Source organism: Xyrauchen texanus, chromosome 6 (genome assembly GCF_025860055.1).
Source record: "Xyrauchen texanus isolate HMW12.3.18 chromosome 6, RBS_HiC_50CHRs, whole genome shotgun sequence".
NCBI lineage: Eukaryota > Metazoa > Chordata > Actinopteri > Cypriniformes > Catostomidae > Xyrauchen > Xyrauchen texanus.
Genome location: NC_068281.1, coordinates 10,901,406 through 10,915,845, shown reverse-complemented (window position 1 = coordinate 10,915,845; position 14,440 = coordinate 10,901,406). Strand labels below are relative to the sequence as shown.

General features: G+C 36.4%; 1 protein-coding gene across 1 annotated transcript; it reads right to left on the bottom strand.

Moving 5' to 3' along the window:
* Window positions 1-585: 585 nt before the first annotated feature.
* On the bottom strand, window positions 586-13,523 carry adhfe1 (alcohol dehydrogenase iron containing 1). The gene is made up of 14 exons (XM_052128843.1): window positions 13,442-13,523; window positions 13,151-13,200; window positions 12,704-12,756; window positions 12,321-12,374; window positions 11,923-12,077; window positions 11,457-11,653; window positions 10,579-10,656; window positions 10,235-10,340; window positions 8,952-9,104; window positions 8,731-8,829; window positions 8,130-8,208; window positions 3,014-3,110; window positions 2,578-2,735; window positions 586-1,924 (listed from the first exon to the last, which is right to left on the bottom strand). Exons 1-14 carry the CDS (start codon window positions 13,492-13,494, stop codon window positions 1,841-1,843), a joined length of 1,416 nt encoding a protein of 471 aa, XP_051984803.1. The 5' UTR covers window positions 13,495-13,523; the 3' UTR covers window positions 586-1,840.
* Window positions 13,524-14,440: the final 917 nt, after the last annotated feature.

The window sequence follows — 14,440 nt, the reverse complement described above, 5'->3', positions numbered from 1 at the left end:
CCAATGTGTGTGTGTGTTTCCATTTCTCCTGGGTGCTTGAATATCACTCTTCTCCGACATACTGTAAAACAAATTGAACAATCAATTAGATAAAAACACACTTTGACAACGTAACTATTACAGTCCAATCTAAGAAAAGTGTTTATAGCTGGAATTCAGTGTCATTTTGTTTTCATGAAAATCTTACATTTTAATATTACACTAAGGAAATACTAAAACGAAGGAGAGAATGAACCACTCACCTTGAGGGGACATCACAGTGATGAACACTTCAAACTCTACATATCTCTGCATTTAGATTTGCTCCATGATCAAGTCCAATCACAATCACGCTTCTTAAAGCACTCAACTTTCTGCACTTGATCCAATTAAACCATTCACGCATATAACACTTTACTTTTTTAGCAAAAGGCTTAGGGTTAAAAGTTTTAATAGAAATATATTTTTTAACAGAACACTGCATGACACAGCAAAACAAACTTCACCCATGTCTGTTCTTCACAATCTGCTTGTCTAACATGCAGAAAAGAGCTGGAAAGTTTTTCATATACATATAGTTTTTAGTTGTATAGCAAGTCTTAATTTTATAAAAAATTTATTTGCTGGCAATGTGGCAACTCAATTACAATGAATTAATAACAGAGAATATGTCAAATCGTCTTCTGCTTCTCTCCCCTGTATCAGTTTTGATCTGCATCACAATGAAAACAAGGCTACATAACAGCCACTCATCCATCCACACACAATCTTTCAGGCAATAATATGTGCACTCTTTTCTATTCAGCTTAACATTTATTGTTAGCACAGATTTAAACAATAGCCTTTGGTAGAGTAGCAGTAAATGATGTAATATTGGAGTTTGGGCCCACATTCATCAGAACTGAAATGAGCCATTTTTGCCTTTTGATTTATTTATATGATTTTAAGAACTGTGTGGAATGAATAGGTCTGTCAGACTTTCTGGGTCATCAGGAACACAAAATCAACTCTACAACAGAAGAAATAAACAGTAACACTTGATGTTCCATTCATAAACATTAGTAAATGCATTAGATATCATGACCTAACAATTACCAATATATATATATTTGTTAAACCATGTATTAATCTGTGTTAATGTTAGTTGTGTAATTGTTCATTGTTAGTTCATATTGCATTAACTAATGTTGACATATACAACTTCTGATTTTAACTAGTGTTGAAATGAACATTAACAAAGACTGTAAAAAGCTGTATGATGCTGTAAAAGCTCTGCTCATTTTTAGTTTGTTAACTAATATAGGTAAATAATGTTACAAATTGACCCTTATTATAAAGTGTTCAAAAAAGAAAACCGGAAAATGACAAGATTTTCAAAAACACTGAAGGAGTGAATGACATCCTCCTGATTAACTCTAGTTTAGAATAATTTTAATAAAATCTGCCTAAATCATTGATTAACAAATATACCTAGAGAGTTACAATGAATGCATGCTTGGTGGAAGGGTGAATACTGAGTGGATTAAATGTGATTACAATTATGATTACTGTTTAAAGGTGTTTCCAGCATATCATCTGCTGTAATGAGATCACTTGCATCAAAACAAGAGTATGTGTAACATTTAGAGGTGTACAGAATTACACTATGTGTGTGAGTGTGTTTTATAGCATTTTAAATTAAATCTAGCTACTTTTCTCAGGCAAGGCAATGACAGCACATTAAAAAATAATTAACCTTAAGTTGGGTCAACTTATTCAGATCAGCATCTCTGATTACATAATAATCAGCGCAGCTAATCTGTGCTTCTGAGAAGCCCGTCAGTGTGTTTCCAGTCCAGTTGTAAAATCTCTGTCAGTCTGCTCAGTAGAGCTTCATGGAAGCAGCAAACAGATCAGTCAGATCCTCTTCAGTGTGAGCTCTTGGGGACAGTTTAGTTACCCGTTCCTGTCAAAAATACACAAACTCAAGGTTATGTGATGTTATTTGGCTAACTGTAATGTTGAATGTGTGTCTCTGTGTTTGCTTTATTTAGTCATTTTTCAGCTGTCATTGCATTTTTTTTAATTCACTTTTTACTTGAGTGGCTGGAGAAATAGCATTTTCCACATTTCTGGGTCTTTTTATTTTAAGACATATAGTGGTGTTGTTGTACTTGTCCAATATTATAAATGATTGATTTACAATAAAAGTCTGAAACAAGCTCTCTACTTTTAGTATAATATACTATTTTCCATTGTATAATTATTATTATACAAATTATAAATAAAAAATAAAAATAATATATATATATATATATATATATATATATATATATATATATATTTTTTAAATCAGTATTTTAACTATTTATATATTGAATATAACCAATGAATAATCAAAAAATGTAAATAAATTGTAAATGTTCAGATAATTAACATATTAAAATGAAATAATAATAATAATCATATTGTGTACTGTTTTTTCTACTAAATGGTCTTGTCAGCTGAAGCTCAGCCCTTTATACTGGTATCTTTAACTCTTATCCTCAGGTGATTAAGAGGATTTTTGAAGAGGAACTTTGCCTTTAGCAGAAAATGATCCCATTGTGATTGGCTGACCTGAGGAATAGTGCCCTTCACTAAAGATGGAATGTCCTCTTTAGTGTAACCAATTGCAGATAAGCCATCCTCCACTTCCAGGTCATACAGCAAACTCCTGAGAATGTCAGCCAACACACGGCCAGCATCCGCTTTTTTCACATTTGTCACATCAGCACCTAATAAAACACACACGCACACACAGTATGTAATATCAACTTACATCCATAACCAAAACACGTAAATGTTCTTTAAAATTGCCTGTAAAATGCAGTAAATCCTAACCATTGCACACCTGGTGTGCAAATAATAAGTAAAAGTTTTCCCAACCATGACGACTGAGTAAATAAAGACAGAAATTTCAGATAGTTATAGATTTATCACTGCTTAAGTCAGACAAGAGTCCAGTGTTAATATCTGACATATTTAAACTATTTTAACCACTTATGTGTGTTACCTAGTATCTGAGCTGCCTCCAGGTGGCGCTCTGGGCACATGTTGCCAGTAAAGGCAAAAACAGCAGGTGAAGTTAGAACTACAGAGAGTCCATGAGGCTGAAAGAGAAAGACACAGGAAAACTACAGACCAAAAGACACAGAGAATTTTTCTACTTTGAGAAAGATGCACATACACAGAACCCCTAAATACTGGTAATACCAGTATGATTTAGATTTTAATATATATATATATATATATATATATATATATATATATATATATATATATATATATATAATATTAGAGCCTCCAAAAAGCAGCCTAGTCCTTCAAGATCAAGGATCATTCGAGACATGTCAATTTCCCAACAGATTCTTCAGCAAATAATCCAGCACTTTGAGAACAATGATCCCCAAAATCAAATTAAAAGGGCTTTGTGCATTTCACCCTCTACAGTGCACAATATATTTAAAAGATTCAAGGAATCTGGTAAAATCTTTGTGTGTAAAGGCCAGAAACGAAAACCACGTCTGAATGGGCGTGATCTCTGATCCCTCAGATGTCACTGTCTTGAAAAACATCATTAATCTGCAGTGTTGGGGGTAACGCACTAAAAGTAATGCACGTTATGTAATCAGATTACTTTTTAGAGTAACAAGTAACGCAATATTTTAGACCATAATATCGGAGTTACTTTTAAATAAAGTAACACATTGCATTTGTACACTTCTACTGTCCATGTATTGCGAGAAATCAGGAGTAAAACATTGCAAACTTTGGGGAGGAGATGTAGTGCATGATGGGCATTGTATTTCTATAGCGAGTGAGGCTATATAGCAGGGATGAGTAACTTCCATTTAAATGAATGGGAACACCCAACCAAGAAACTCTAGCACCCAACAGTCAATGGATGTTGGAAGGATGTCATTCCTTGCTGCTAAAACAGCCATTTAGATACAGACATCGCCAGTCAATAAACTCTCTAAAATGCATGCGTATTTCACAGTTTAGTGTAATATAAGGTCAAAATTCAGTTGAGAGAAACGCGAATGTTTCATGTGTTAGTACACACAGAGTTAAAAAAAAAATTAATTAAACGCTTTTAGGCAGAGGGATTATAAGACTAGTCGTCCACTGGCCACCACATGTTATACAGGGTGAAATACTTGCTCAATTCATGGAGTTATGCAGCCAAACTGCTCTGTGTTACTGCTCTCTGTAACTGGGAGAATGGGATGAGAAAAACTGACTCTGGATCAGTGACAGCAACGTTATACATCGGTTGTGTACGCAGAAAAAAAATGTCTTAGTTTCTAAAAATATACTACATTTTTGTTTAAAAATAAACAATTAGTTTGATTCATGAAACAAACCGTTTTTATTACATTTTGGTTGCATTAAATTGATTCCATTCAGGATGTATCAGCATGCGCCTTTGCAGTAGGCTGAATGCAGTACGCACTGTGGATCAACTCAAAACAAGCGTTTTTATCCTGACTTTTGAAAAACATTAAGTTGATTCTGGCATTGTCGATGGGCACAGCACATTATGGCATATATGATGCAAGTTCAAGTGTTCGACTGCTGCTTTAGGTAAGACAGCGGTTATTCTTCATTATTCATATTGGCTGCCATGTTGATGGAAAAACAAATCATGCAAATTCATGTTATTGATTCTTTATTATAAATATGATGCGTTTCTTTCTACTTTCTAAATATCTGTTTGTTAACTATGTTGTTTTGACATGAGTATTGTACAGTAGCTAGCATGACCTGTAATGTCTCTTGTATGCAATGCATAGCATAGTAGAAGAGACAAAAAAAACGTAACGCTTTACATTCCATAAAAAATATAATTTTAATTAATCAAGTTACTTTATGGAGTAACGCAAAATTTTAACAAGTTACGTTTAAAAGTAATGTTACCCAACACTGTTCATTTGTAATGGATATCATGAACATGGGCTTGGAATTACTTTAGTAACCTTTGTTAGTCAATACCACTCTCCGCTGCATCCACAGCAGAAGCTGTGCAAAGCAGAAGCCCTACATCAACACTGTTGCACATCTGTGAGAACACCATGAATGCAGACAGATATGTACACATTTTGGAGCAACATATACTGCCATCCAGCACCATCTTTTCAAGGGATGTCCCAGCATTTTCAAGCAGGACAACTTCAAACCACATACTGCCCGGATTACAAGTGCATGGATGTGTAAGCAGAAAGTGTGGGTGCTAGACTGGACTGCCTGCAGTCCTGACCGTCTCCAATTGGGAATATGTGGTGCATTATGAAGTGTATTAGATGGCAACGAAGACCCTGTACAACTCTGCAGCTAAAGATCTACATAATGGATGAATGGGAGAAAATTCCACTTTCTAAACTTAAACTTGTGTCTTCAGTGCTCAAATGCTTAATAAATGTTATTAGAAGAAATGGTGAAGTATTACAGTGGTAAACTTTCGACTGTCCCAATTATTTTGGTGTGTGTTGCAATCATCTGATTTTAAAATACATTTTCAAAAGAAAACTTTTACTTTTAATTTGCATTTTTCATACTGTCCCAACTTTTTCAGAATTGGGGTTGTGTGTGTGTGTGTGTGTGTATTTGTATATATACTGATCTGCCACAACATTAAAACCAACTGCCTTCTATTGTGTAGGTCCCCCTTGTGTCACCAAACAGCGCAAACACTCATGCTATAAGAGATGCTATACTTCTCACCACAATTGTACAGAGCGGTTATCTGAGTTACCATAGACTTTTTCTGTTCAAACCTGTCTGGTTGTTCTCTATTGACCTCTCTCATCAACAATGCATTTCTGTCCACAGAACTGCCACTCACTGGATGCTAGAGACTGTTGTGTGTGTGAAAATTGCAGGAGATCAGCAGTAACAGAAATACTGTCTGGCACCAACAATCATCCATGCGATTATCTAATCAGCCAATTGTGTGGCAGCAGTGCAGTGCATAAAATCATGCAGATACAGGTCAGGAGCTTCAGTTAATGTTTGTATTTACCATCAGAATGTGGAAAAAATTTGATCTCAGTGATTTGGACCATTGCACATAGTTGGTGCCAGATGGGCTGGTTTGAGTATTTCTGTAACTGCTGATCTCCTGAAGTTTTCACACACAACAGTTTCTAGAATTTTCTCAGAATGGTGCCAAAACAAAAAACATCCAGTGAGCATCAGTTCTGCGGATGGAAACGTCTTGGAAACGAGGTCAACAGAGAATGGTCAGACTGGTTTGAACTGACCAAGTCCACATTAACTCAGATAACCACTCTGTACAATTGTGGTATTCTGATATGCGGGTTGGCACTGTTTTAGCAGCCTGAGGGGGACCTACACAATATTAGGCAGGTGGTTTTAATGTTGTGGCTGATCTTATATATACAGTCATGTCCATAAATATTGGGACATTGACACAATTCTAATCTTTTTGGCTCTATACACCACCACAATGGATTTGAAATGAAACAAACAAGATGTGCTTTAACGGCAGACTTTCAGCTTTGATTTGAGGGTATTTACATCCAAATCAGGTGAACGGTTTAGGAATTACAACAGTTTGTATATGTGCCTCCCACTTTTTAAGGGACCAAAAGTAATGGTACAGATTAACAATCATAAATCAAACTTTCACTTTTTAATACTACAAATCCTTTGCAGTCAATTACAGCCTGAAGTCTGGAACGCATAGACATCACCAGCCGCTGGGTTTCATCCCTGGTGATGCTCTGCCAGGCCTCTACTGCAACTGTCTTTAGTTCCTGCTTGTTCTTGGGGCATCATGGGGTTTTGTTTTCAGCAAGTGAAATGCATGCTCAATCGGATTCAGGTCAGGTGATTGACTTGGCCATTGCATAACATGCCACTTCTTTCCCTTAAAAAACTCTTTGGTTGCTTTCGCAGTATGCTTCGGGTCATTGTCCATCTGTACTGTGAAGCACTGTCCAATGAGTTCTGAAGCATTTGGCTGAATATGAGCAGATAATATTGCCTGAAACACTTCAGAATTCATCCTGCTGCGTTTGTCAGCAGTCACGTCATCAATAAATACAAGAGAACCAGTTCCATTGGCAGCCATACATGTCCACGCCATGACACTACCACCACCATGCTTCACTGATGAGGTGGTATGCTTTGGATCATGAGCAGTTCCTTTCCTTCTCCATACTCTTCTCTTCCCATCACTCTGGTACAAGTTGATATTTGTCTCATCTGTCCATAGGATGTTGTTCCAGAACTGTGAAGGCTTTTTTAGATGTTGTTTGGCAAACTCTAATCTGGCCTTCCTGTTATTTAGGCTCACCAATGGCTTACATCTTGTGGTGAACCATCTGTATTCACTCTGGTGAAGTCTTCTCTTGATTGTTGACTTTGACACACATACACCTACCTCCTGGAGAGTGTTCTTGATCTGGCCAACTGTTGTGAAGGGTGTTTTCTTCACCAGGGAAAGAATTCTTCGGTCATCCACCACAGTTGTTTTCCATGGTCTTCCGGATTTTTTGGTGTTGCTGAGCTCACCGGTGCGTTCTTTCTTTTTAAGAATGTTCCAAACAGTTGATTTGGCCACACCTAATGTTTTAACTATGTCTCTGATGGGTTTGTTTTGATTTTTCAGCCTAATGATGGCTTGCTTCACTGATAGTGACAGCTCTTTGGATCTCATATTGAGAGTTGACAGCAACAGATTCCAAATGCAAATAGCACACTTGAAATGAACTCTGGACCTTTTATCTGCTCCTTGTAAATGGGATAATAAGGGAATAACACACACCTGAGCAGCCAATTGTCCCATTACTTTTGGTCCCTTAAAAAGTGGGAGGCACATATACAAACTGTTGTAATTCCTACACCGTTCACCTGATTTAGATGTAAATGCCCTCAAATTAAAGCTGAACGTCTGCAGTTAAAGCACATCTTGTTCGTTTCATTTCAAATCCATTGTGGTGGTGTATAGAGCCAAAAAGATTAGAATTGTGTCGATGTCCCAATATTTATGGACCTGACTGATATATATATATATATATATATATATATATATATATATATATATATATATATATAACAAATGATGTGTGATTCTTGCTTTAGATACAGTTCAATATACTTACCACTATAGGATGGTCTACATTGTAGCCTTTGGCTTTGTGAGTTTTGACATTTCCGGCAATGGGGTATGACATTCCATGACTTATTAAAGAAAGAAAACAAAAAAACAAACAAATTAACAACAGAAAAAATTAACTAAAAACAAACAATTCACATTACCAAATAACCCCCAGAAATATATTCATCGAAAATTAGAAGTAGAAGCCAAATTAACCCAAACTCTAATATGGATAGAAAAAGTTTTTTATTTTTTTTTGGCTGATACAGCCTTTTATGAAAATGTTGCATTTTTATAATAATACCTCTAATTTAGTATGGTGTGGAAAATCAATGTTAAAGCACTGCACATCTTAGAGATACAGAATCGGCTAGCCATTACAAAAGTTTCAGTAAGAACTGAGATCTCTTGAGCCAGTCCCTGAACAATAAGTGCAGTGCACCTGTGCTCCCTAAAATATGCGCAGGTGGACAAATGGAGAATAATCATAGTTTAGAACTAATAGTTCAATTGGGCAGTCTCATAAAAGTGCTGTGATTTGATGCTAACAAACTCATTAACAGAATTGTTTCTTTTTTGGATGTTAATGAGTTCTGTTTAATTACCATAAATGGACTCCAGCATTGCCAAAGCCAATTCCAGCAAATACACTGGCCAGGTGCATGCTGGTGCGAGCCTCTACATCACCAGAGTCATGCACCGCCCTACAACACACAAAACCACACATGCATTCTTACTTTACCGGTATTCAAATTTTAGAAGTCAAATCATCACATAATAAACAACCAATTAATCACAATGAGACCTAACACACACTTAAACATACCGTTTCAAATATTTGGCAACAATCTGCAGAGCATGTTTTGCCCAGACATCACTGATTGGATTACTGCCCTGGTAGGCAGGCCGATTGAGGGGGTTGGTTGGACAGGGACTCCTCTGGTTATACGGTAATGCGGTAAAAGACTCCAATGCATGACTTTATAGAGAGAAATTTAAAGCAAACAATAATAAATATCTATCATAATCAACTATGATTGTCTTAAAGAAGCTTTTCATTCCATTTGGCATGCATTCTCCTTCACAATTGTTTTTTTCATGTAGTGCAATGTATTTGTATACAGTTCACTGATCAGCCACAACATTAACATCACGGGCTAATATCATCTAGGTCCTTCTTTGTTCTGCCAAAACAGCTCTGACCCGTCGAGGCATGGACTCCACAAGACCTCTGAAGGTGTCCTGTGGTATCTGGCACCAAAACGTTAGCAACAGATCTCTTAAGTCCTGTAAGTTGCGAGGTGGGGTCTCCAACTCAACACCTTGAACTCTTTGTCATGTTCCTCAAACCATTCCTGAACAATTTTTGCATTGTGGCAGTTATACTGCTGAAAGAGGCCACTGCCATCAGGAAATACTTTTGCCATGAACGGGTGTATGTGGCCTGCTGCCTATGACCCTGTCGCCAGTTCACCGGTTGTCCTTCCTTGGACCACTTTTGGTAGGTACTAACCACTGCATACCGGGAACACCCCACAAGACCTAACGTTTTGGAGATGCTCTGACCCAGTCGCCTAGCCATCACAATTTGGCCCTTGTAGAAGTCGCACAGATCCTTACACTTGCCCATTTTTCCTGCTTCCAACACATGAAATTCAAGAACTGACTGTTCACTTGCTGCCTAATATATCCCACCCCTTACAGGTGCAACTGTAACAAGATATAATTGTTGTTCACTTAACCTGTCAGTGATTTTAATGTTGTGACTGATCAGTGTACACAGTAAATGTAGTTCATCATGCACATAAAGCATTCAACAGGTACACAGAAAGTCAACTGAAAGGCAGCAATAGGACAATTTCCCTTCATTCAAAAAAGGGAACAAGTATATAATTAACTTTTTTCAAAGGACAGAATGAGCAAACCCTAGTAAATCTTTATCAAAATTAACCCCCTCAATTTCAACATCTTCAGTTTTGTCAGTGTACTTAAACCGCTTATACTGTACATATTTAAATGTACTTTAAATTGTATAATGCTGTTACACTAATGTAATTTAAAGTATCTAAGAAAGTAAATGTCAGGTTAATAAAAAGGATATTAACACACCAGAGCACATCAAACCCGCTGTTAGCTGCCACTCTGGATGGCATGTGAAGAGTGTGCAGGGGGTCCACCATCCCTAAAGTGGGCTTTAGGGCTCGATTCGCTATACCTGAAAACCCATACCATTAAAAGTATTTTAATCAGGTACAAATCAACTAAAGAGGTACTGACATATTAATTCTACTCATAAATCAATACTAAACCCCACCCACTAACCATAAGCCTGTACTTAACACTAATCTCATTTTAAACAAACTTCTGACACTCCATTTCTCTCTGTGATCTGTACTTATGGATACAAAGAACTGTGTCAACACAATGTTAATCAGTAAAATGTTTCTTCAAACCAGTTTTGGCCTTCATGTCCTCAAAGTCAAAGATTGCCACTCCTGTGGTTTCACTCCCTGTTCCAGCAGTGGTAGGAACTTACACATACACAAATACACAAAATGAAAAATAAAACAGTTACAGGCAAAACTTTTACCAGTATAAAGGGATAGTTCACCCAAAAATGAAACTTCCCTCATCACTTACTCACCATCATGCCATTATGAGTCATGCCTTCCCTGTATGACTCCAGTGGTTAAATCCATGTCTTCAGAAGCGATATGATAGGTGTAGGCAAAAAAAGTAATTTTTTACTCTAAATCTTCACATTCCTTTACACCGTCTTTTTCTTTTGTTTTTGTCAATTCACATTCTTTGTGCATATCGCCACCTACTGGGCAGTGAGAATTTATAGTAAAATAGGATGTAAACATTGATCTGTTTCTCACCCATACCTATCATTTCGCTTTAGATGACATGAATTACAGTATAACACTCGAGTTCTATTAGATTATTTTATGATACCTTTATGTGCTTTTTGGAGCTTCAAAGTTCTGGCCACAATTCACTTGAATTGAATGGACCAGCTTAGATATTCTTCTAAAAATCTTTGTTTGTGTTCTGCAGAAGAAAGGAAGTTTCACACATCTGGGATGGCATGAAGGTGAGTAAATAATTAGAGAATTTTCATTTTTGGGTGAACTATCCCTTTAATTTAATTGATTCAGTAATTATTTTAGAAGCTCAATAATGCTGGTCCACATTGTATACAAGAGTTAGTTATCTGTACAACATAAAATGGTTACTAGAATCGAGAGAGAGTGAGAAATCAAAATTAAAAGATTATTAATCTTAAAAGATTATAAGATTAAGAGTTTAAATCCCTGTTTGTTTGTACCAGCAATAAGTGGCTTCAACGAGCTTGTAATTGGTTTTCCTTTTCCAATTGGTGCATTGACAAAGTCTAGAAACTCTGCCTCTGGATGAGATGCATAGAGATTGGCTGCTTTACAGGTATCAATCACAGAGCCCCCGCCAACAGCAACATAAACATCGAAGTGTCCTTTTTTGGCAAAACTGATCGCTGCTTGAAAGCTGAAAAGAGAAACAGTAGTCACACGCTTCTTTTTTCAATAAGAAACAAGGATATGCATGTTGAAAAAAAACAGATAACAATCCAACACAATCACACTGTGTAAGCTGCACTGTTTTCTGATGCAAGTTCAACAAAGACATAAAAAAGTACAAATGACCCTCTTGTGTAAACACACATTTGCTCACTGATTCCCATACATGCATGCATTCTCTTTTCTTTTTTGCCTCTATGCATTACTGTGATGGCACAGGTGCTCCTCTTTTTCTACCTTTTGTCTGTTGGTTCCACTCTTACATCCGGATAGATCTTGTATTTAACTCCTTGTTTTGTCAATGAGTCCAGCACTGCCGCAACGGGAGGCAGCTGCAACAGGTTTCTATCAGTCATCAGACACACATTACGTGCTCCCATGTTCTGCAAATCCTGAACAACAAATCAAAAGCCACAGTCTCCTTTACAATAACTTTTTGTATTTTTTTTACAATTTATGATGAATGACAACTCTAAAACTTAATTGACTTTGAAGGGCAGACTTAAGAGTTACCAAAAAAAGATAAACAATAATACATTCAAAGTTAGAGTTTAATTCGGATAAATAGCAATAATCAGTTTTCTGTAACAGCAAAAGCCTTCAGCGTTTATCATTTCAGGATGGGTCAGTGTTACCATGCCAATTTCTCTGGTCACTCCTGCTCCAAATCTGATATTTGAGCAGGCCATCTGAGAAAGAATAAACAGACAATGAACAAAAATGGTAAATATAAAGAGAGTTTGATGTCATATTATGTAATAGTAAATAACTACTTTTACATTTATGCATTTGGCAGACGCTTTATCCAAAGCGACTTACAGTGCACTTATTACAGGGACAATCCCCCAGAGCAATCTGGAGTTAAGTGCCTTGCTCAAGGACACAATGGTGGGTGCTGTGGTGTTCGAACCAGCGACCTTCTGATTACCAGTTATGTGGTTTAGCCCACTACACCACCACCACTATAAATTGTTTTTACCACTTACGGTTCAATAATAAATGTATGGTGCACTCTTACTTCAAAAGCGTAGTCAGTTTTCTGTTGACAGGAATGAGCTTCACCTGCAGAAACTAAGCACATAAAACACACTCATACATAATTGAGTAAATATAGTCAGAGAAAACAAATTATGAAAAATGATTGGTAGCACTTTCAAATAAGGTTTAATTCATTACAATTAGTTAATGCATTAGGTACAATCATAAACAAACAATGAACAACATATTTTACAGCCTTATTTTAATCTTTGTTAATGTTAGTTGATAAAAACACAAGCATTCATTGTTAGTTTATAATGTAAAAAAAATCAAACTTTTCATTTTAAAAGTGTATTAGTAGGCAATATGTAGAACTGGACATTAACCAAGATTATTAAATGTGGTAAAAGTATTGTTCGTTGTTAATTCACATTTAACTAATGTTAACAAATGGAACCTAATCGGAATTGTAACCAAAATATATTACCTCGTTGATAGGAATGCGAATACGCCTGAGAATGAGCGGGGCATCTGCACCTTTAAAACATTTTGTGTGTAAATATAAGGTGCTGATATCTGTAGGTTATAAATGTACAAGGTAGGTCTACTACTGTATGTCTTTCAAATCATATTTGGGTGTCCTGTGAGTTTGTTTACAACTTTCAAGGCGTTGATTAGAGTCCATAATACATACAAAAATGAATACATATTTACAGTATATTCACTAAATACACACTTTAATACCGTAGCGGTGTGAAATCAAATGTGCAAAACTTACGCCGCGCTCGCGAGCTGGCGCATTAGACGAGCGACTCTTTCGCCGCCAGCCATGATGAAAAAACAGGCTTGATTTCTGCTCGCGCCCGCTACGCGCGCACCCCGGACACCGACGTTTTGCACCAGAATGTCTGCCACCTGCTGACAGATATTTCATTTGGTTTTCGATTGTAGGACCCCAAAATAGGTAGATGACCCCCGTTCCTAATATATATAACCTATACTGTATATATACAGTATACTGTCCAAAGGTTTTAGGCACATTATATGTTTTACAAAAGCATTTGTCTTAAGATGGTTATAGCCGCTAGGAAATATAAATGTTAGACTTAGTCCCAAACATACAAATAGAATAGATTAGATTGGAAGAACAGGGAGCTCTGCAACAGATGTAATGGCCTCCTAAAGCCCCCCACTGAACATCATGTCAGTCTGAGATTACATAAAGAGACAGTAATGGAGACAGCCTAAACAGATAGAAGAACTGTGGCGAATTCAGATAGGTTGGAACATCCTATCTGCCAACAACCAAGACAAACTTGTACCTTTGAGAATTGGTGCTGTTTTAAAGGCAGAGGTGGTCACATCAAATATTGATTTAGCTTTTTTTATGTTTACTGGACTTTGTATGACATTAAGTGATAAATGAAAACTATTTATGTCATTATTTTTGAAGCCATCCTCACTATGAAACATTTTTCCCAAGTGCATAAATATGTGCATAAATAAATATATATAATAGGTATATTTGTTATAAAATATACTCCAAGAATATTTATTTAGTGTAAAGTTTATAGTTTTATAGTTTATAGTTTTTTTCTGTACCATCTTATTTTTTATTAATGTTTTTATATAAACCTCAAGAGAAACATTTTCACTAAAAAGTATTTGTATGGCACTGATAGTGTGGCCTTACAACCCAGAGTGACCAAGCTAAAGGTGACAGCTAAATATTCAATATTTTTATCGCAAACCAATGTGTGTGTGTGTGTGTGTGCTT